Source organism: Mixophyes fleayi, chromosome 4, assembly GCF_038048845.1.
Source record: "Mixophyes fleayi isolate aMixFle1 chromosome 4, aMixFle1.hap1, whole genome shotgun sequence".
NCBI classification, from domain to species: domain Eukaryota; kingdom Metazoa; phylum Chordata; class Amphibia; order Anura; family Limnodynastidae; genus Mixophyes; species Mixophyes fleayi.
In genome coordinates this window covers 298,592,855-298,614,235 of record NC_134405.1, presented here as the reverse complement: position 1 = coordinate 298,614,235, position 21,381 = coordinate 298,592,855, and the positions used below count along the sequence as shown (strand labels likewise).

Genomic DNA, 21,381 nt, shown 5'->3' with positions numbered 1-21,381 from the left:
ATCATGATTCTAAAGTAACATCACTTTGATAGCCTTTAGATCCTCCGGATTCACTCACTGCAAGAGACTCTGGTCATATAGTTTATAAAAAAAAAAAAAAGACAGCAAACAAACGTTAGATGACATTACTCGTCACCCCCTCCCCAAATAACCCTTTCTCTGGAAACCGCATCACAAAATAAAAAAGCAAAATGTTACATTGTGCCAACTGATTTGAGGCTGCATCCAGAGGAAGGGATTAAGGGCGAGAGCTGTGCAAGTTAAATTGTGTTGCATATATAATATGGGCGGATTGGTCTATAGATGAGAGATTGGTACCACCTTCCTTTCTAAAATAAAATCTCTCTGGCATGAAGTCACAGCTTATTTCACATCCGGTTTACCCCGGGACTGTCTTGGAATAAGAAAAAAAAAAGGAAAGGGGAAAAAAAAAAAGCATTCTTGTAGCTGCGATCTCCAAACTGGCAAAGAATTTGGGGGGTTGAATCTCAAGGAGGGAGTTAGCGATGCGCTTGTGATTGCTTCTGCTGGATGAGTGAGAGGCAGGGCCGTGGAGAACTCCCAGCAGCAGTCAACCACTCTCTGCTGTTCCCTGGCTCTCCAAGTCACTTTCACAAGACTGGATTTTCCAAGCGACCTCCTTTCTTTCCCCCACCTGATTTTTTTGCCCTCTTTCCCCGAGCATCAGAGGTGTCATAGGTAAGGACTGTTATATTTCATAAATGCCATCAGTTAGGATCCTATGGCACGATGTGATCATTTTTTTTTCTTGTTTGCAAAATGCTTCACTAAAGCTGTAACCATTTTCTCTCTCACTTTGGAAATCCGCAGCGATCGATGGACAGTTTTTAAGATTACTTGTATTTTATTTTGTTTTCCATACATGCTGAACAAGTCTGCGGGATTTAGAGGGTGGCGGACATAGAATATGCTTTCATTGAGGAGTTAATGTGGTTTTGTTTATCTACAAGTCTGTACCACTTGGTCGACTGATAGAACCTCTGCGTTTTTTTTCTGTCTGTAATTCCTTTCAAAGACAATGAATATGTTGTATTCTGGCTATTAGGGACATGTAATAGCATTGGAGCTTGAGATTTAAGGTAAGCATCGTGAGGTGGCTATTGGTTCTGTTGCATTTTATTTCCAAGAAAGACAAGATTCTAGGGAAGAGAGGGATAGTTTAGCAAAGCAGCACATCTGTGTTTTCAGTGCATGCTACATTTACATAGTCAGATCGTATATGCAGTATTGTCTTATGTATACCATTCATCCACATCCACGCAGCGTTAAATGATTAAACCTCATGCACGTTTCTCATCAAGCACCTTCAGCATGTGCTGTCAGAGTAACAATGGAGGCTGCATATCAACCCGTTTGTCATACACGTCTGTTTTAGCACAGTGTTTACATGGGAATAATGTATTAACTGTGTTTTATTGGTGTCAACTACCCCAGAGGTGTGTGTGAATGGAGGGGGCTTGGGGGATTATGAGGGTTTTATTTACAGTTCCTAAAACCCAAATGCCACCCTTAAAATGAGGGTTATATGGTGGGGGCAATATGACTTGGTTAGAGCTGCTGGAGCTGTGAATGGATATTTTTACAATAGAAGTTTCACCTAGATAACTGTGAATTGCAAGGAATGAAACACATTTCTACTGACAATATGGAAAACTTATTCTTGCTTGAGTTTGTGTTATATGGGGATATGTGAGTGCAGTGTTAGAACAGACAGACCCCCAAAGCAAGCAGAGGGGAAATTGAGGAGGTAGAGCAGATTTATGGGCTTTTGTGCACTTGTGTTGTAGTTTATTGTTTTTAATCTTAAACGGGTTGTGTGTCAAAGCCTGAAACTCACCTGTAACAATGATGACTGTAAATAATATAGGGAGCAGCTTTGAGAATCAAGTAGAATTGGAAATAAGAGATCTACTGTTTGCGAAGGGTCAACTACGAGGGATGAAAATGCATTCCTAAAACCGCATTGAGATGAAGTTCTACCCTGATGTCTTTCAAGAATGTTGATAGCTGACTCACTTCATCGACATTTATTATTTTCTCAGAAGAGCTGAAACACATATTGTTCGAAATACAGTAATATAACTATTTGAAACACAATCCACATTGGTATAATGCATCCACGGATGTAAAATAATACATTTGCAGTCCTAACATTGACATACACCTATTTTTCAGGGGTGGCAGGTTGCTTTCTTGTAATGTAAAGAGTCATTTTTATCAGTCATGCATACCTTTGTAAATAAGTATACTTACTGTACATTTACATTGTAAATAAATGCAAACTTTATTCAATCATGTTCTTCTTATGACTTTAATTATGTTATTTCACAGCCCCAAACAGTTACCATGAAGAGGAAACCCATCTTGATAGATTGTCTATGGGCCTGGACAATTATTTTAAATATATTAACAGAAATAAGGTGAGTAAACTTCACTATCATAACTTACTACCGGTTATGAGACACAGTTGCAGAAGAATCTACATTATTGTATTTTTCCTTATTTGTGTAGATACCAAAATCAAAGTGAGCCTTCTGTTTAGTTTAAAAAATCAACTTCATCAGTTCATTTGTTTTAACCCGTTACTTTGACATCCTATTATAATATGATATTAAATTCCTCATATCTGTAAACAAAGTGTATTTAGATTGGAGAGTTCAGCACAAATGAACAACTTGTACATTATGATATGACACAAGCCGCATCATTTGATCATACACAGCTCATAATATGCTACATCATGTTTATAAGTGGCAGATATTATATTAACAACTGATGGCATCAAATATATTTTTTTTAATGAGATTATTATTTTAGTTAAAATATTCACCACTGATTTGTATATTACATAAATGCAGTATCAGCAGAAACCTGCAAATGGATAAAGTTGTAAATGCACTTAATTCCATCAATATAGTTTATGTTCTTACTGCTTATTAAAAAATACACATTAACCATACCTTAAGTCTAGTCAATATCTGTAAACTTTCTCTTGAGCATACACTGCCAATGATTTATGCATTGTTGTGCTAAGTCTTAGTTGGTGTAATGTCAGAGCGGCCTGCAGATACCTAGATGCAATCAAGGTGTCACAGGAAAGCTTGGAGATGAGTTTAGATTTAATTTGTTCTTTCCTCAGGGCGAGTACTGATCACTGCTCAAAGCCCTGCATCATATTTTATTTAACAAATATTTGTTAGGAAAACAATACGGTGTCAGTAAAATGTATTTAGATTCATAAATCCCAAAGTTGGCTAAACCAGCCACTTAAGCAATGGTATGGATAACTTTCATTTGTTTAAATTAAAGTTTTGTTACAAATGGTGTATTTTTTTTTAAAAAAAAAGTAAATTGATTTCTGCTTATTTATTGTTTTGTTTTGTTTGTTAAGATTGGTACATTGTCCATTTTATTACTTTTATATTTTAGTGTTTGTAAAATACTGTTTCTTTGGGTTTAGAAAGTGTATCTATATCTATCTATCTATCTATCTATCTATCTATCTATCTATCTGTCTATATCATAGCACTGAAATTCTCAGAAGCATATGTTGTCAGGCACTGGGAAGCTTTTATGGCTGAGCCCTATAGAAAGTAAAACACGTGCCACTATGATAATGACCTGTAGATGGAGTCAGTGTACAGTGTTTTAGTATATGCTAAGGGTTAGGAATACTGACACATTTTCATTAAACAGTAAATACGATAGAAAAATAACATATGAAGTTGCAAAAAATACACTGTAGCAATATCAATGCCTTTAATTTTGCAGTACTGCAGAACAACCAAAGATAGAAACGTGTGTCATTCTCTTTGGCATATTCAATGTCTTGTGGGCGTTGAGATATCCCTATTTTTGTATGAGCATGATTTTATATACAAGTATGTGGTTGCTATGTTTTTTCGCAAAATTATTTAAGTAGTTAAATGTTGATGATTAAATGCCTTCACCTTCCTTTTGTCACTATAATTTGTTAATATGTGTCTTAAATATATATCATTATAATGTTTATAGCATGGGAAGCAGATTCCTTCTGTATCTTCCCAATTCATGAAAGAAGAATATGATCTCTGGCACAATTAAGTCTGTCTCAAAAATAAGTTAATCATTGTTTGATCAGGGAATTCAGCTTAAATTTTGAAGCCAAGAAACCTATTAAGGTTATAATTATTGCTTATCACAAATTTTCAGCTCATGTTGTTTCTCATCCATCATTTTCTATCTTCGCGTGGCTTCCCTACCCATATTGGCTGCATCTTCTATTCATTCAGATCACAACCACTAAGGTGTTCTTGTAACTGACATTCACCTTAATCTTGATGCCCTTCTGGTCTCCTTGAGAATTGTGCGCAGATCAGTTTGTAGCCAGACAATAAGTGTTTATAAAGTGCTACTTCTAGAGAATAAAGGTACTCCACAAAACTGTAAAAGAAAGAAAAATCTTGCAGAAGGTTCAATGCAGTGTGGTTTAAACAATCACAAAGCGTCTTGTTATTCACATTGTCACATACTGATATTAAGCATTTATTGCTGCACACTATTAGACATATATTTAAAATGTTTTAATAGAAATCAGCACCATAAATATATACATTAGCTTCAATATCAATACTGCAGCTTTAAATTTAAAGGGTGTAAAGGCCTTGGGGTTGAGGGGAAGAAAAGTAATTAAGATGCCCCTTAAAAATAAAATTATTCTGCAGATAAAGTAAATATCAAATACTGCTATAACAACATGTATTTCACAATAAAACCAGGTTAAATCAATTGAGCCAGGAGAACCTGGGGGAGTGGAGCAAATGCATTATTTGTCCTGCCCTGGAACAGACTTTGGGCCTCATTTAGAGTCGGACGCAAAGACCGTTTTAGGCGCATCGACCACAAAACCACAATCACGCATGTGCAGCAAGCACCATATCCGCCTGCATATCGAACGCAACTTACCCTTGCAACTGCTCGCTGCTTAGTACAAGGGAAAGGACGAACTCGAAAGTGTGGGGGCGTGAACTTGTACAATATAGACACAGGGAGTGTGACCCCGTAACTAAATCCTGGACGCAGTAAGGCGCAGACGCAACACACGTCAAAAAAGGGCTTAAAATGTGCGGCAGAAAATAGGTGTTAGTAGTTAGCTAGCTGCATGAACTGGTCGCAGCTTGGTAGGGTATTACGAGTGGGACGCAACTCGGGTTGCATGCCACTTGTAATACCCTACCAAGCTGCGGCACACTCCCACTCCTGCACATCTTAGACGCACATTGCGTCCGACTCTAAATGAGGCCCTTTGTGTACAGTGACATTCTGCAATTGTCCAAATCTATAATAATTTACAAACAAAATAAAGAGATTGAGGTTGCTCACTTTTCGCTCATCTAAGCTCCAACATTCCATTTCCGCTGGATGCAATTTGGGCCTCTTGTAGGTTGAGGAACATTGTGTGCTCCTCCATTGAGATTTTCCATTTCTTTTTCCCCAGCAAAGCTATTGCTGTAAGGTGAATGGCCTAGGTGTTCTCGTGTTATACTTTACTATTTGAGAAAATCTTATACAAACATTTTAAGTGTCTTGATATTTCCTTCCCCTATATACATCTTGTATGGACGGTGGAGTCCCCATCATGGTCATTGTAGCTACCTAGTCTGGTTATACAGCTTTGGAATATACTTCTGTCTATGCTTATGTTTGGTAAATCTAGATCTTACATGTACTGTGATATCTTCCCACCTGATCGCTCTTGGTGATCATAGTATTGTGATGTGCATGAAATGTATAATACTGTATTATAAATATCTGCTGTATATTTAAATTTTTTATTAATTAATTTCTTATCTGATAGACATATCACAACACTTACCACAATGACTTCAAAACAAGCACTCTGACCTTGTATAGTGTGATTCAAGTCCCATCTAACTTATTAAATTGTATTCTGTTAACACCATAAACCTAATTGATTCCGCAATAGGGATCATTGTTTTATTATATTATAGAATATTCATACATTGTACTAATTTGCTGCACATATAAAAATATGCATGCCGAAAACAAATAAGGAGTACATTAGGAATAAGGATAACGTTCTCACTGTATGCCACTTCAGTATGTTAACTAGTTAAAGGATATTTCTGATTGGCTGCTGTGGTTTATAACTCATATTTACAATGATCTTAAAGTAAATTGGTTCCTAAACTCATAACCATGAACCTTTCATCACTTCACCAAATTACTTACAATCTGCTTCCCATTTCTATAACACTATCTAGTTCTAGATAATTATTGTCAAATTTCTAAACTCTGGTCTTGGTCTTTACACATCTTCATTCGCTCTGGTGAACTCTGAATTTTGTTTCCGCTTGATGCATTCCAATGGATCTGCTACAACTAATTATTCCAACAGTTTTCTGGCTAACGGTTATTAAATCTTACTAATTATTATAGATCTATCTGTAGCTATTGACATTGTTAATCATCCTCCTTCACATACAAACTTGTATCCCCTTGGGTTAAGGAATACCAATCTATCTTATTCTATATAACTAGTTGCCCCTTCAGCATCTCTCGGAAAGTCTCTTTGCTTTCTCTACATGTGGGGTTGCTTCAAAGATCAGTGCTGGACACCTTTATTCCTTACGTAAACTGCTTCTCTTGGCAAAATAATCAACACTTTTTTGTTTCAGTACTATTGTTACGGTGATGACACCGAACTGTACAAATTGTTTCAAATCCATATCCATCTCCTTTCACAGATTTTTCTGCCACCTCTACCTTTAAACTTAATCTGTCAAAGATGAACCTCCTGATGTTTCTGTCATCTTACCACTAATTGTCACACATCTCCTTGTGTATAGCTTTTGTATTTATGCTCAAAGAAAACAGACTATATTTTACTCTTTCAGTGTAGATGATGATGTAGATGTCTTAGCATGTCTCTGCTTAACACCGTTCAGGAGTAAAGTACAATGCATTTTTAATTGTCCCCGTACGATAATGATCCTCTGGTGAAGGCGGGATTATACAGTAATTGGTGAGCCAAGTGAACTGAATGCTACAATAAAGACTGTTTCACGGGTAGCATTCACTACAAGATCATTACATTTGGGTGACAATTGGCACCACAGTGTCGTTCTATCTTCACATTGAAGCACTTTCAAAAATGTTGTATTTATGATCCTTAATTATTGAAACTCCAAATATCCTCCCCAACCCCAACTACTAGTGGAGATGCTGTATGTTGGTCATTTTCTACTGTCATTTTCCCTTTTTATTACTTCACACACTTGTTATTGTCTGTAAGTGCACAATCTGCCTGTTTTCTGAAGGATTGAATTTAAGAAAAAAAATTCCCTTGTAACCTTCAATATTATTCCCCTAACTTTCTGATCTTCAGCAGTATTTAAGTCTTGTATTATCATTTGTCTCTTATAATCACATTCCTTGCCCATTTAAAGTAATGTATCCATGCCCTATATTGTTCTTTCTCCTTCAGATTGTACTCTAAAGTCAAATGTAGTTAATTTTATCCCATGGGGTACAATTCCTGGAGAGGTGTCAGTGGGAGCTGTTTAGAAGATTAATACTGTACTATATATACCATATGAATCATATGAAATATAGACAATGAACTTGTTGACAGTCAGGTGTTGGCAGCCGTCAATGCCGCCGGCAATACAGTAAGAAACAAACAACAACAACAACAACAGCAAAAAACAAAGTAAACATAAAAAAAGCGTGTACCTGCTAAACTAGCGCTAATGAGCTCCTGACGTAAAGTGAGCCATTTGCCACATGGTTCCTATTTATAACATATCCCAGACATGGAATTCAATGGAAAAACTGCACATAGATGACAATAGATTTGCTACACAGACTTACATTTCTAAGTGGACCTATCAGCCCCACATAAAACAATATTATTATTTTGTTGGATGAATAAAATATGAAAGAGTTTGTGGTTTACTTTTTCTTTAATTTATGTTAATTCAAAGCTAGTCCTTTCTGAGATACTAGTGTACATGCCCCTTACTTATCTGTTTATATTTTGTTGATTGTTTGGAGCTACAGATTCTGTGGTTCCTTATAAATAAAGTAAATGTTAAATTATTATGAAAAGTACGTGGGGTTTCTTATGTCTGATATGTCCTTATATCTTAGCAATAAAAATCTCTGACTTATGCATAATATGTGGGCTTATGTGGGCAATATAGTACCAGTTAGCACAACTTGCTTGAAGTAAAAAGGGGCTGTATAGGAGAACCACACACTAGCTTGGTCACTGCTGCCCCCTATTTGTTATTATAGCCTGTTAGCTTACAAACAGAGTGCACTGTGGGAAGGGAAGGACCACTGTCAGTATATACAAATAGGTCTCTTGCTATTTTGTTTTTCTATACATACTCTGCTAATTGCTTGCTTGAATACATCCAGGTCACCACAGTATACTGTCAAGGCCAAAAGTTTTGAGTTTGATAAGTATTGGTCTTCACAAAGTTTGCTACTTCAGTGTTTTTAGACCTTTTTGTCAGATGTTGCTATGGTATACTGAAGTAAAATTACAAGCATTTCATAAGTGTCAAATGCTTTTATTGACAATCACATTAAGTTTATGCAAACAGTCAAAATTTGCAGTGTTGAACCTTTTTTTTGAGGACCTCTGCAATTCGCCCTGGCATGCTGTCAATCACCTTCTGGACCACATGCTGACTGATGGCCGCCCATTCTTGTCTAATCAATGATTGGAGTTTGTCAGAATTTTGGGCTTTTTGTTTGTCCACTCGCCTCTTGTGGATTGACCTCAAGTTCTCAATGGGATTAAGGTCTGGGGAGTTTCCTAGCCATGGACCCAAAATTTTGATGTTTTGATCCCCGAGTCACTTAGTTTTCACTTTTGCCTTATGGCAAGGTGCTCCATCGGGTTGGGAACCCGATTTCCTGGTTCCACAACCCTGACAACGGGGATTTTGAAATTAATTGCAATTCATCTGATCACTCTTTGGGACATTCTGGAGTATATGCAAATTGCCATTATAAAAACTGAGGCAGCAGACTTTGTGAAAAATAATATTTGTGTCATTCTCAAAACTTTGGCTATGACTGTATATCACTTATTATGAGCTACAGAAACATTTCAGCATCTGTGCAGTGAAGGGGTCGACATGAAAAATAGTTTGACATACTAACTTACCGACAGGTATATTATTGTCTCATATGTATTATACATAAATAATGATAACTGAAATAATTGTAAAGCTGCCCATATTGTTAGCCATTCTGATGATATCATCAACTACCAGTTCATTTTGTAATATAAATTACACTACTACCCATTTTGCAATATTATTACGGTAAAACATCGAAGATATATATTGTGAAGAAAAAATAACAAACACATAATTAATCTGTCTTTCTACAGTGTTACACTCTAAGCTATGATGATAGGTAAATAGAACTAAAATATGTTTAATGATGGTTTCCCTTTAGTACAGAACTGTCACTTTGTAAAACTCAATTGCGTATTCACCTATTATTTTTAGTACATTGTCACTATAACAAAGCCGTTCTGTGAATAATGTTTTAAATGCATTTTGTGTTCTGCATAAATTGATTTCAAGAAGTTTTTTTAAAAGTATTATTTTTTATACTTTTCCACAACTGCTTTAATGATATGGGAACATTGTTATTCATTTGTCCTTTGTTATACTGTTGAAAAACATCATTTAAAAATGTTTGATATGTTCTCCAGCAATTAGGCTTACCTGTTTTGCTGGACACTGTAGCATTGTTTCAAAAATATTTCAACAAAATTTCAGTAGTTATGGCTTCTGGTCAATCTATACTGTAGTAAACAGGGAACATTTGTGAGAATTCATACTACAATTACCAGCTTTGGAAGTGGGCCCCACCCAGCATCCTCTGTTCCTCACACTGGGAGTATAGTGTTTGGCTGTGACATCATACCCAAGCGCCATGCTCCCAGGGTAAGGCTGGGTACACACTACAGAAAATTTCTCCCAATGCAGTATCGTTAATGATTTTACCAACGACTGAAAGTCCTGATCAGCATTTCGATTCATGTGTACACACTAGACGCATTTAACAAGATTTATACCCTCAGATCTGTGCTTGTCATCTGTCATAACCATCGGTTGAAAATATCATGACTCTGTAAACTTTATAGTAGAGATGCTCAGGCTCGGTTCCTCGGGATCCGAACACACCCGAACTTAGGGGATCCGAGTACCGAGCTGAGCTGGCTCGATACTTTCGCACGCCCTCAGAATTGGAAACGAGGGTGTAACAATGACAAAACGTCATTGTTACGTCGTCAGATCTTGGATCTTGCGAGTTTTGGATTTCTTTTTAAGATCCAACATAACAGTGGGTGGACCCCTATTTTTATTTTTTGCCATTGCTGTGTGCCAATCTGTCCTAGATGTACTAAGAACTGCCGTTTGTTTGTGTCATTGCTCTGTCACTTACCATCCAGCCAGGTCGCTGCAGTGTTTGTCTGAAAGTGTATGAAAATAATATTGGGATCTGTGAGGTGACCAAAATTGACTGCAATTGACTTGAAATTAGTGTTATTGAGGTTAATAATAATGTAGGAACAAAAAAAGAGCAAAATTATGTGATTTTAACATATTTTAGGATTTTTTTCTAAAAAATACAAAGTCAAAACCAAAACACATGAGGGCAGTTTTGCCATAACCAAAACCAAATCACGAAGCTAATCCAGATCCAAAACCAAAACCAGAACCAGTTCACAGGGGTCAGTGAGCACCTGTACTCTATAGAGATCTGCTTTACACAAGGCATAATTTACCCAACATCTTTCTATTGTTTATAGAGATTTTTAGTCCGTTTATAAAATCAAATTCAATGATACGATGTGCTTTGGAACGATAATCGCTGATAGGGGGAGAGTACATACTAACCTAATGGTCCTTTATCGTATGATTGGCACAATAGTCAGGGGAAAAATTTGTAGTATGTACCCAGCCTAACACTGACATGTATGAAGCTACCAGCTGCTCATCCTTAATGCCCTCCATGTGGTATTAAATTAAAAACACCAGATGAGTGACATTACATCACTTGTTCAGCGTTTTAGGTGACCCTTAACCACTGGCGCCCTAGGCTAGGTTCACCTAATGGTAGCACTGGCCCTGGCAGGACAGAATATTAGCCTAAAAATAAACATATAGGTAAAGCTGATAGATAGAGATGTGACATTGCATTTTAGTCTGTATTGTAACATGTTAATACATTTATTAGCTTTATTGTAATTTCAGTTAGCAATATAGTTCTGCCACACAATGAAACACATGTCACAAACAAAGTACTTCACATAAGGTATAACTGTGGTATGTGTATAAAACACAATAGCAGGATACATTATAGAGTAGACCTCCCGGATAGATACTGACGTAAAACACATTCCATTGGGTTTGAAATATGTCTTGAGATCAGAATGAAGAGAAAGAGGTCACCAAATCCATGTGGAGTTTTGACAACTAATTACTATCTAAAAGAACATAGGAAGAGTCATAATCAGTATGCCATGCATGAAGAAATCAGGGCACAATATGATTAATGTATTTGTAGCTATTTGGAATCTGAACCAAGGTGCTGTGTTCTCGATTGCAACAGCTGTTTCAGTATATAAAGTCAGAGATCTGGGATGAGAAAGAGTCTGTGGGACGTACATATTACTATTTCAAAAGCTAGAGTTGTCCAAATGAAACACCAGTTAATATGTGTGGTACAGAACAATAACTTAATATATATCATATATATCATAGTATATGCTTCCTTCAATATTTAAATCATATTTACAACTTCTAATTATAAGTTTTGTGCCATTGAGATTATTTCAGAGAAAGAAATGAGTGCTGCCCCACTCAAATTGTTATGAAAAGCACAACTAAGACTCTAAAAGTTTCAGTTACCATCACATGCATTAATGTAGCCTTTGCTCATGCGAATGTTCACCTTTTTTGAGTTTAGTGTTGGTTACAAAGGTACAGGAATAATTCTCTTGGCCTGCATGGGCAGCACGATGGCACAGTGGATAGCATTGCTGCCTTACTCCACTGGGGTCATAGACACAGTTCCATGCAGGGCCCTATCTATGTGAAGTTTGTATGTTCTCCCCATGTTTGCATTTATATGGGCTATGATACTCCAAAGACATATTGACAGATTAGTTGGCTTCTAACATACAATGTGTGTATGGTATGGAATATAGATTGTAAGCTCCACTGGGGCATGTGGATGATTAATATGTAGGCACTATATAAATAACGGTTATTAATAATAACAATAATAATAATAATAATAATAATAATAATAATAATAATAATAATACTATTACATTCTATCTTTATTATTTAAAGTGCACAATTCTATTTTTGTCTGGACAAATGGGATTTATAACAGTTGGTCTGTATGAGTGGCTATAAACACTGAATATAAATATCATTGGACACCATTAATTAGCACAAACAAGATACTATATTAAATAAAATATTGCATTGTTTTTCTAATCAAATACTAGTTTGACCCCCATTCATTCTTTATATGAGGACTGACATTGAGGGCTGTCTTGATTTTAAGTCAGAAATAACTTAATATCCTTTTCCTAAATACATAGATTTACATGTTCATTTCTATGAGGATTTTGCTTCACTTGGATTATACTGGAACCTCCATGGTTAAATTACTGCTTTGTACCACCTGCAATGTTGTGTAACTTATGCCTATCCTGCAGCACTTTGGAGCACCCATAATTCACAGAGTTCCACCCATCATATTGTTCAAAATGTGAATGTTGCTTATTTCGCTGTGCACAACTATGAGTAGCTCCAACAAAATAAGTGTATGGTCTGTAAACTTTGCGAAACCACAATGCCACTTGCAATTTACTTACGTTGCACCACCATTTCTAAATGATAATATAAAATTAAATGAAAAACTGTTAAGAATAAAAATAATACTTTCTTAAAAATACAGTTCTGTTTTAAAAATGTAATCTTTTATCCTCAGTTCTTGTTAGTTCTTATTGAGCAGTTTGTTTCACACCGAATGTTGCTAGCAGTCTCTCTTCCAATATTTTCTACAAAAAATGCATGTAATAGACCTACCGGGTCTGTTTTCCAAATACAACTCGCTGCCTATGATTAATCAAAGGTCAGATATACTCTATAGTAAAGTATATGTGACACATCTGAAACCAAAGAAATTCTGCTGTATGCTTGGCTTATGGAGTGGTTACTGTTAAAAGAGTTGTTTTAAAAACAAACCTGACCCCTCTCTACAACATGGAACCCCCATAACCTGATGCATAATAGCTAACAATAGAGAGCAGCATTACATGAAGTCTGTCTCCCAGCTTCTGATATCGGGATGGCGGGGAAGGGAAAGTAGTCATTAACAGACATAGATAATATCAAACAAATAGCTCTTATAGTCCAACGATAAGGATGGTTACAGGTTCATAAAGGGTTAGTACATAGAAGAAATCTGAAGCAATCTCCGATATAATGAAACGGTAACAAGCTGTAGCTAATTCCAAATGACACAAGTGTGATCTCTTTGTACATTATTTTTAAAGTATAAAAATAATGTACCCACAATGACTGTAGTACATAAAAGTACTAGAAATCACATTGGACCTGATATTAGCAGGTCCATATAGGATCCTGTTTGTTCTGAGTGCAGAATGTTCAAATATAAATAAAAAGTAGCATCTGTTTAATGATCAGGATAAACAGCATAAACACATGCAATTGCTTAGCTCAACAGTTTTCACTATTTAATGCCATTTTCTCAGAAGCAGCATAAAAGGAAGTTCACATGGAGACATATTTAAAGCATACAATAATTAACATATGCAAACTGCAGATCTAGTTAAAAAGGAAATGTGAAAGAAACAAAGGGAAAATAAAATCATCTATACTCTCAAGTTGGTTGAGACAGTGTTGCAATATTATTATGTTAAATACATTTTAATACATTTGTAGATACGTCTAGGTAATAAGAAAGAAACAAGAATCAAGGGTGTAATTTGTCTAAGTGAGGTACAGAGCTTTTTTGCTTTTGTTAGACAAAAACAACTTAGCCTGATAGTGGTTATGGCAATGCAAATGTTAAAGCTACATTGGTAAAAGGTGACAGTGCAGGTCCTCCTCTTCCTCCAGCAGGAGACCTAGGGGTTGGTTGCCAATTTAAAGTGGCGCTGGAGGGGGATTGGGAGTGGGGATGTCAATCAAGCTGCAATCTCTTGATTGTAGCTAGTGATTTGTCCTCCTGTTCTCAACCACCCACCACCAGTTTTTAATTGTGAACCCCCCCTCTCCCCCCCTGGGAAAATTTATTTCATGGAGCAGCTCCAAGGTTCTTAGTAGGGCAGAGGGTTCCTACACTAAGACCTTTGCTAGGTGTGCCTGCGGGCAGTCTTGCTTTATTAAGTAAAAATGCATTTCCATACCTGGATGGCACCGCTATTGGGAAATTTAAAAAAGTAAAGGGTTCTGTATTATGTATTGCACTGTATACTACAGCATAGTGCATAGAGATTGGCATAACACAGGTAAAAACAGCCTAGGGATATTTCCAGAAAATTATTAAACAGCAGCTTGTAAAATATGCTATTAGCAAAAAACTCAGAAACCAGTTAGGGCATGTAGACTTGCATATTTTAAAAAAGTAAAGAACCAAGACATAAAATGCAGAAAGAGCAATATTTAAGTCCTTTTGTATCTAGTGTTTTTAAATGACAGAGTAGGATTATCTATGGCACTTTAAAATGGTCTCTAAATTATTTTATTAAATGTCTAAAACTGAAACAAAGTTTGGTTTGAATTGGACTGGACTAGTATTGTAGAGAAACATGTTTTGACAGTCTGTGAGATCAAACCATGTAAGAGTGAAAACTTTCAGTGCTCCTACCTGGAACCAGCCCTGACATACAGTTAACAGCATTCATATGTAATAAATAGGTCTATTTACCCCAACCAGCTCCCACATTAAACTAGTAGCATTCATATTTATATAAATAAGGCTATTTCTCCTCAAACATCCCCAAAATTATAATAAAACCATGTACCCAACATTAAATTGTGCCTTCCAGTGCTCGAAGTGGGGTGGTATGTGCCGCTATAGCATACCAGCACTTCATCTCCCCACTTCGTTTCAAGCTGCAAGCACAGTTGTGACCGAGTGACTGCATGGGGCCAGGGACATTAGAATGTGTTCAGCATAGCTGGAGAGTACCATGCTTCAGGTACGTTCAACTCATCGGCTCATCAGCTTAGGGCAACCTGCCCCCCTGGCCAGCTAACCAGCCTGCCCACATAAAAGATGGAGTCTAGGCACACAGAAGGAGCAGCACTGGCTGAAACCTTCCTTTCAGAAAAGCACAGGTTGTAAACAAGCCAGTAAAATAATTTTGGGCAGCAGAGCTGACTTCTTCTTGCCATCCCAGATGACTACTTATAGCAAAACCATCCTGATATCAGGTACCCAAGAGCAATGGCACACACATAGTTTATATAAATATACCTTTTACTAGTTTTCTCTCAAATTTTTGCCAGAGTGTAGGCAAACAGAAAATATGTAAATCCCATAATAACATGCAAATGATATAGAAGTTTGATATGGCTTTCTATTAAATTTCCTCATGTATTGGCAGGTGATTTACTCTTTACATGAGTCAAATACTGACGTATTGTTATTAAGACACATTTCTATATGTAATTGAGCTTATTAAATTGTACAGAATATTTTTGTTACTGAATATTCAATAACTTTAAATAGCTATTAGAACACCATACAAGCAACCCATAAAAACAAATTACCTTCTTTTTGTCACTCTTACCACGGTTGTAAATAATATCAGAGGGGTGGGGTACACAGGATGGATGACAAAATCCCTAATGCTTCTGTGGGCCTAGGCGGTCTTCTGGATCTACCGTCCTCTCTCGTGTATCTGACTGCCTCTCCGCCATCTCCTCCTGGGTGTCCGCGCGTTTTCTCAAAATCTATATCTCTAAAGCAGAACTCATTGTCCAGACTCCCATCCCACCACGACCTCTCTATTGTCGTCAACAACACCACCATCTCCTCTGTCACCCAACTCCGCTGCCTGGGAGTCACCCTCGACTCCTCTCTCTCTTTTGCCCCCCACATTCATTCCCTTGCCCAAGCCTGTCGCTTTCAACTACGCAACATCGCCTGCATCCATCCCTTTCTCAGGATGCCACCAAGACTATCATCCACGCACTCATCATCTCCCGCCTGGATTACTGCAACCTCCTCCTCACCGGCCTCCCCCACTCCCATCTCTCCCCCCTCCGCTCTATATTCAATGCGACTGCAAGACTCATCTTCCTCTCATGCCGCTCCTCCTCTGCCTCCCCTCTCCTCCTCGCCTTACATTGGCTTCCCTTTCCCAATAAAATCCTTTTCAAACTCCTCACCACCACTTGCAAGGCTCTCTCCCACTCTACTACCCCCTACATCTCTAACCTCCTCTCCATTTACACTCCTGCCCGCTCCCTGCGCTCAGTCAATGATCGCCGCCTCTCCTCCACTCTTATCACTTCTTCCCACTCCAGAATCCAAGACTTTTCCCGTGCAGCACTCCTTCATTGGAATGACCTCCCTTGTTCTATCTGCCTCTCTCTTACTCTGTGTTCCTTCAAACGTGCACTGAAAACCCACCTCTTCCTTAAAGCCTACCAACCATCCACATAACCCCTTCATCTCTTCCACTCGCTCACTCCCCTTGCCTTATCTGGCTCCCCCTGTGCCTATTCTGTTTTCCCTCCCTTAGGATGTAAGCTCACATAAGCAGGGCCCTCTTCCCTCCTGTCTCCCTACCTGTTCTTCTGCTCTGTGTTTATTGTATTAGCCAGGCTGGAGTTTCTGACGTATTGGTATTTTTGTTTATTGTTTTGTACTGTTTCACCCTGTATAGTCTACTGTTTGTACTGTGTACGGCGCTGCGGAAACCTTGTGGCGCCTAACAAATAAAGGATAATAATAATAATCCCCTCCATTTGTTTTAAATTTACATACCGGCAGTACAAATTTCTGCTTCGACCATTAGTGTCATTACTACGGATTAAATTATTAGCCCCACCCTCACTTTTTTATTTAATTAAAATACATACAATAAGATGTATCTGAAAATCTGAAAGATGATTTCAGTTCCTGCTAATTCTGCTATATTGGCCATATAGAATATTATTTTTGCACTGTTTTAAGTTATTGTTGTATTAATGCAAATAACTGTTGAAATCAGTTTTCTTAAAATATATATTATTTTTGATAATATTATTTATAACAGTGTTATAAAAGCTAAGTGTAAAAATTTCTATAACACTTATTCAACTGTGAGGTAAATTGTATATATAAAGAACTTGGATTAAAATAACCAAAAACATCCTGGCAACAATATATGACACTGTTTGTAGACACTGAGGGCTAGATTTACTAAAGGGCGGTTTGGTGAAGCTGACAGTTTTTGCTGATTTTTCCGGTGGTTTTAAAACCTCTGGATTTACTGAAGCCCAAACCACCATTAAAATGGCCAGAATTGACATTTTGCAAAGCCACCCCTTTGCACATCACCATCCTGATTTTAACAATGATGAACATACAAACTGTCGGATTTACTAATCTGGGTTTTGAAAAACCGCTGCAAAACCACCATCCAAATTGCCAAAATTAAAGAGGTGGTTGTGATTGGTGAGATTGCTCAGACTGCATGCTGTTTAAGCTATTTTGGCATTTAGAACATAAGAAGAAGTAACATTCACATTTAAATTATTGGGGCAATCATTATTTAATAATTAAGGGCAATTTAATTTATAATTAAGTTATGGGGGATGTATTTATTTTTCTTTATTTTAAAGGGACACTATTATAGCATTATATTATGGGAGGAAATGTGAATATATAATAATAATTACTGATTGTTCATGGTGGACAAAAAATATTTATGTTGCACAATTTGGCGTTATATAGTGACTGAATAATTTAATAATTAAATAATGTTGTCCCCATAATATAATGAAAAATAAAATCCCCCATAAGTTAATTTTAAATTAATTTTGCCCCTTAATCAATAGATAACGATTGCCCCAATAATTTAAATGTTATTGGTGCTTCCATTTATGTTGTGAATGGCAAAATAGCCCAAACAGCATGTTTGAGCTACCAAGCCATTCAGAAGCAGATATTAAAAAACCTTTTGAATGGCGGTTTTTACCAAACCACTGGTGGTTGAGCTGTTTTTAATCCGCCACACATCGCCAGTCATTTTACATTGCAGAATCAAACCACCGTATAGTAGATGCAGTGGTTTGGACAACTAAACCGCTGGCGATGTGTAGCAGTTTAAAACTTCCGCCAAACTCGCATCTTAGTAAATCTAGCCCTGAGGGTGTAATGTAGGATGTACTTTATGCAAATCCAATAGAATATGATATATATTTGATTTATGATGATAAAGTGATCTTTTTGAAGAAAATATTATGTAGACTCATATTGGAAAGAACTCTATTAATGCCGGATATTATAGGGCATCTTGGTGGATTGGTTTAAGATTTGCACATTTGTGATAATTGATGGGAATATTAGGTTCAAGTATGAAAATAAATTATGTATTTTTTTTTGTTTCAGCTCCTTTTTATACCCTTTGTAAAAAATCATTCTTAAAATCCTTAATGTGGTCTTTAAAAAAGCATCATACCATTGTTAGTCATTTACACCTTTCAAATACTCTACACAATCATGTAGGAACTTTCTATCTATTTGACTGCAATGATTATCCCAAGTCCAGGGTTATTTTTTAAGTCAAAGCAATGCATTATTGTAAAGTTAAATTTAGTTTATTTTGCCATATTTTCCGCTGACAGATGTCTTGTCATTTCCTGCAAACAGTTTGATAAGAAATATCTATAAATCCACCTTTGTCATTTGTGGAAAAAATTTCTGGTGTCCTCTTAATATAATAAAGAATAAAGTCATTATATACAAGAATAATCAGATCTTCTGATTTCTTCATGTAGTTCTTTGTTGATCTGTGCTGTAAATTTAAAGATTGTCAAAAGGATGTTAACTTCATTTAACCTATAAGTCACCTCACTATTCAAAAAATACATTTCAGTTTTCTAAGCTATTTATATATTGGAACAAACTCTATTTGTAGATTGTAACACCATTTGCCAAAATCTTAGTTAAGAGTATAGATTACAATGGTTACTTGCACTACTAGAAAAACTACTTGAAACAAATAAAAAAAAAAAAATATCCCATTGACACAATTCGAGAAGATCTGCAGAAACTGCTGTGATCAGTCAGATTTTGAATTACTGAAAAAAATACTTTTACTTAAAGATTTAATAAACCAAAATATCCCACACCATTATAGGAGAAACCACTACAAATTCCATGTTCAAATATTTACTCTTTAAGATCTCCTCTACATGATATATTTAATATTAAGAGCAATGATGACATTAACCATTAACAGTAATTTAAAATCCCATAAAATAAATTCTTTTTTGCTATTTCTTACACAATAAACTCATTCGGCCAAGAAAATCAAACATATTACACATGAAAAGTGGAATAATATTAAAATAGAGTCTCAACTATCTACCATGCATCTAAATAAAATACCAGTGAAATTCAAAAATGCTCCCTCATTATAAAAAAACAAATTTTCATCATCAGTTCTTTAAATTCACCCAATATGTTACATTATTAAGTAATATATTATATGCATGTAAAATGCTTGTTGAGCTAGAATAAAAATAGTTATTTAAATGTAACTTTTTTAATTTGTTTAACCTCTTTTCATATTTTACTTTTGTAATCTATATTAATTTATTGCATGCTCAGCATTTCTGTGTCTAATTATTACCTTGGCATAATTAAATAGTCTTTCAACTTGATAGTCAGCTATTTTTTGGCGTGTTTCTCTTTCTCAGGCTACTAAAATAGGTAGAACATGTAGGAATAGCCATTGGCTGTATTGAGTGCTATAAATATAGAATTCCTTCCAGTGATGACCAGTCAACGTAAATCATATTTTCAAACAAAGATAAAATACAGTTACCTACATGAGGGTGTGAAAACCCAGCATGCTATGCTGACCAATAGGTTGACTAACATGACTGCAATAAGAGAATTCAGTAAGCATATAGAGAAAGAGGTGTTTGTTGGGACGCCCAGAAGATATCATAAAAAAGTCTGATCAACTCACTGATATTTCATAAGAAACATTGTCTAAGATGATGTTAGGGTGGAATAATGTAAGAAGAAATATCACTATAACATATATAAATATCATGACCTGCACATTTACATTTAATAATTGTCATATATCCATGGCACATCATCAAGCTTGAAGTCATGCTGAAACTAATTAAATATTAAATAATTAATATTAAACACAAATACACCAATGTAACACAAACGGATTGTTTAAATTTTTTTTAAATAAATACAGTTATAAATAATAATAAACTGCAAAAATAATATATTATTGGGTAAAATTTACAAATGTGCAATCATTTTTTATCAACTATTCCATTTTCCTGATTATAAATTACAACACAATTTTACAATTTTACATGCATGAATCTTTTGATTACTATATATTGATCAGGGAGGTAGTGTTCAGGGAGATACCCTTAAGACACTTTATTAATAATTAAGGTTTGCAATATTTATGTTCAGTATGACATGTGAACATACATTTTCTGCAAAGAGAGCCTCATATTTTAGTTGCTTTTGACTAGGATCAGAGCCCATTATTGTATTGATAATATTTTTAGGTCATTGAAATTTTCACAGCAGTAGTGAACATTTTACGAGAAGAGTGTGCTGATTTTGTGGAAGGCAGTGACCTGTTCACTGTCCTGTGTGTTTATGTTAGTGAGAGCAGGGCTGCTTGTGACAGGGGCAGTGTGATGTGAGGAGGGGAATAAAGACAATTTGGAAGCCACAGACTTAAAGATGATAGAAGCAGTTGGGTCCGCAATAACACTGAGTAATGATGTGAAGTGTCTGTCAAACTAATAAAAGAATATTGTGATGTCACATTCATCTCTATATGAAGTAAACTTCATACATCCAAATGTATATACAATATTTTAAAGGCCAATCAATCTATGTTTTTGTGATCACAAATAGTTAATGTTCTCAGTATTTTTGCATATTATGGTAATTTTTATATATATATGCTGATGTTTAAATGTAGAGTTCATGACATTTTTTATATTTTCTATTTATTCTATATGATTTTTAATGAGTGTTTAATAGATATATATAATCAAATATCCACAAGTC

The 21,381-nt window shown here is 35.9% G+C and overlaps 1 protein-coding gene across 2 annotated transcripts in view; it reads left to right on the top strand.

Annotated features, from left to right (window-relative positions):
* Positions 1–390: 390 nt before the first annotated feature.
* Positions 391–21,381, top strand: part of GABRA1 (gamma-aminobutyric acid type A receptor subunit alpha1) — a 127,188-nt gene continuing 106,197 nt past the window's right edge. Inside the window, exons 1-2 of one of the 2 annotated variants that reach the window (XM_075209872.1) lie at positions 391–699; positions 2,353–2,441. In XM_075209872.1, the coding sequence (XP_075065973.1) occupies positions 2,368–2,441 (74 nt within the window). In that variant the 5' untranslated portion in view covers positions 391–699; positions 2,353–2,367. Of the gene's footprint in view, positions 700–776; positions 1,101–2,352; positions 2,442–21,381 lie in introns of those variants that run through there. The other variant, XM_075209873.1, reaches the window with a different exon arrangement.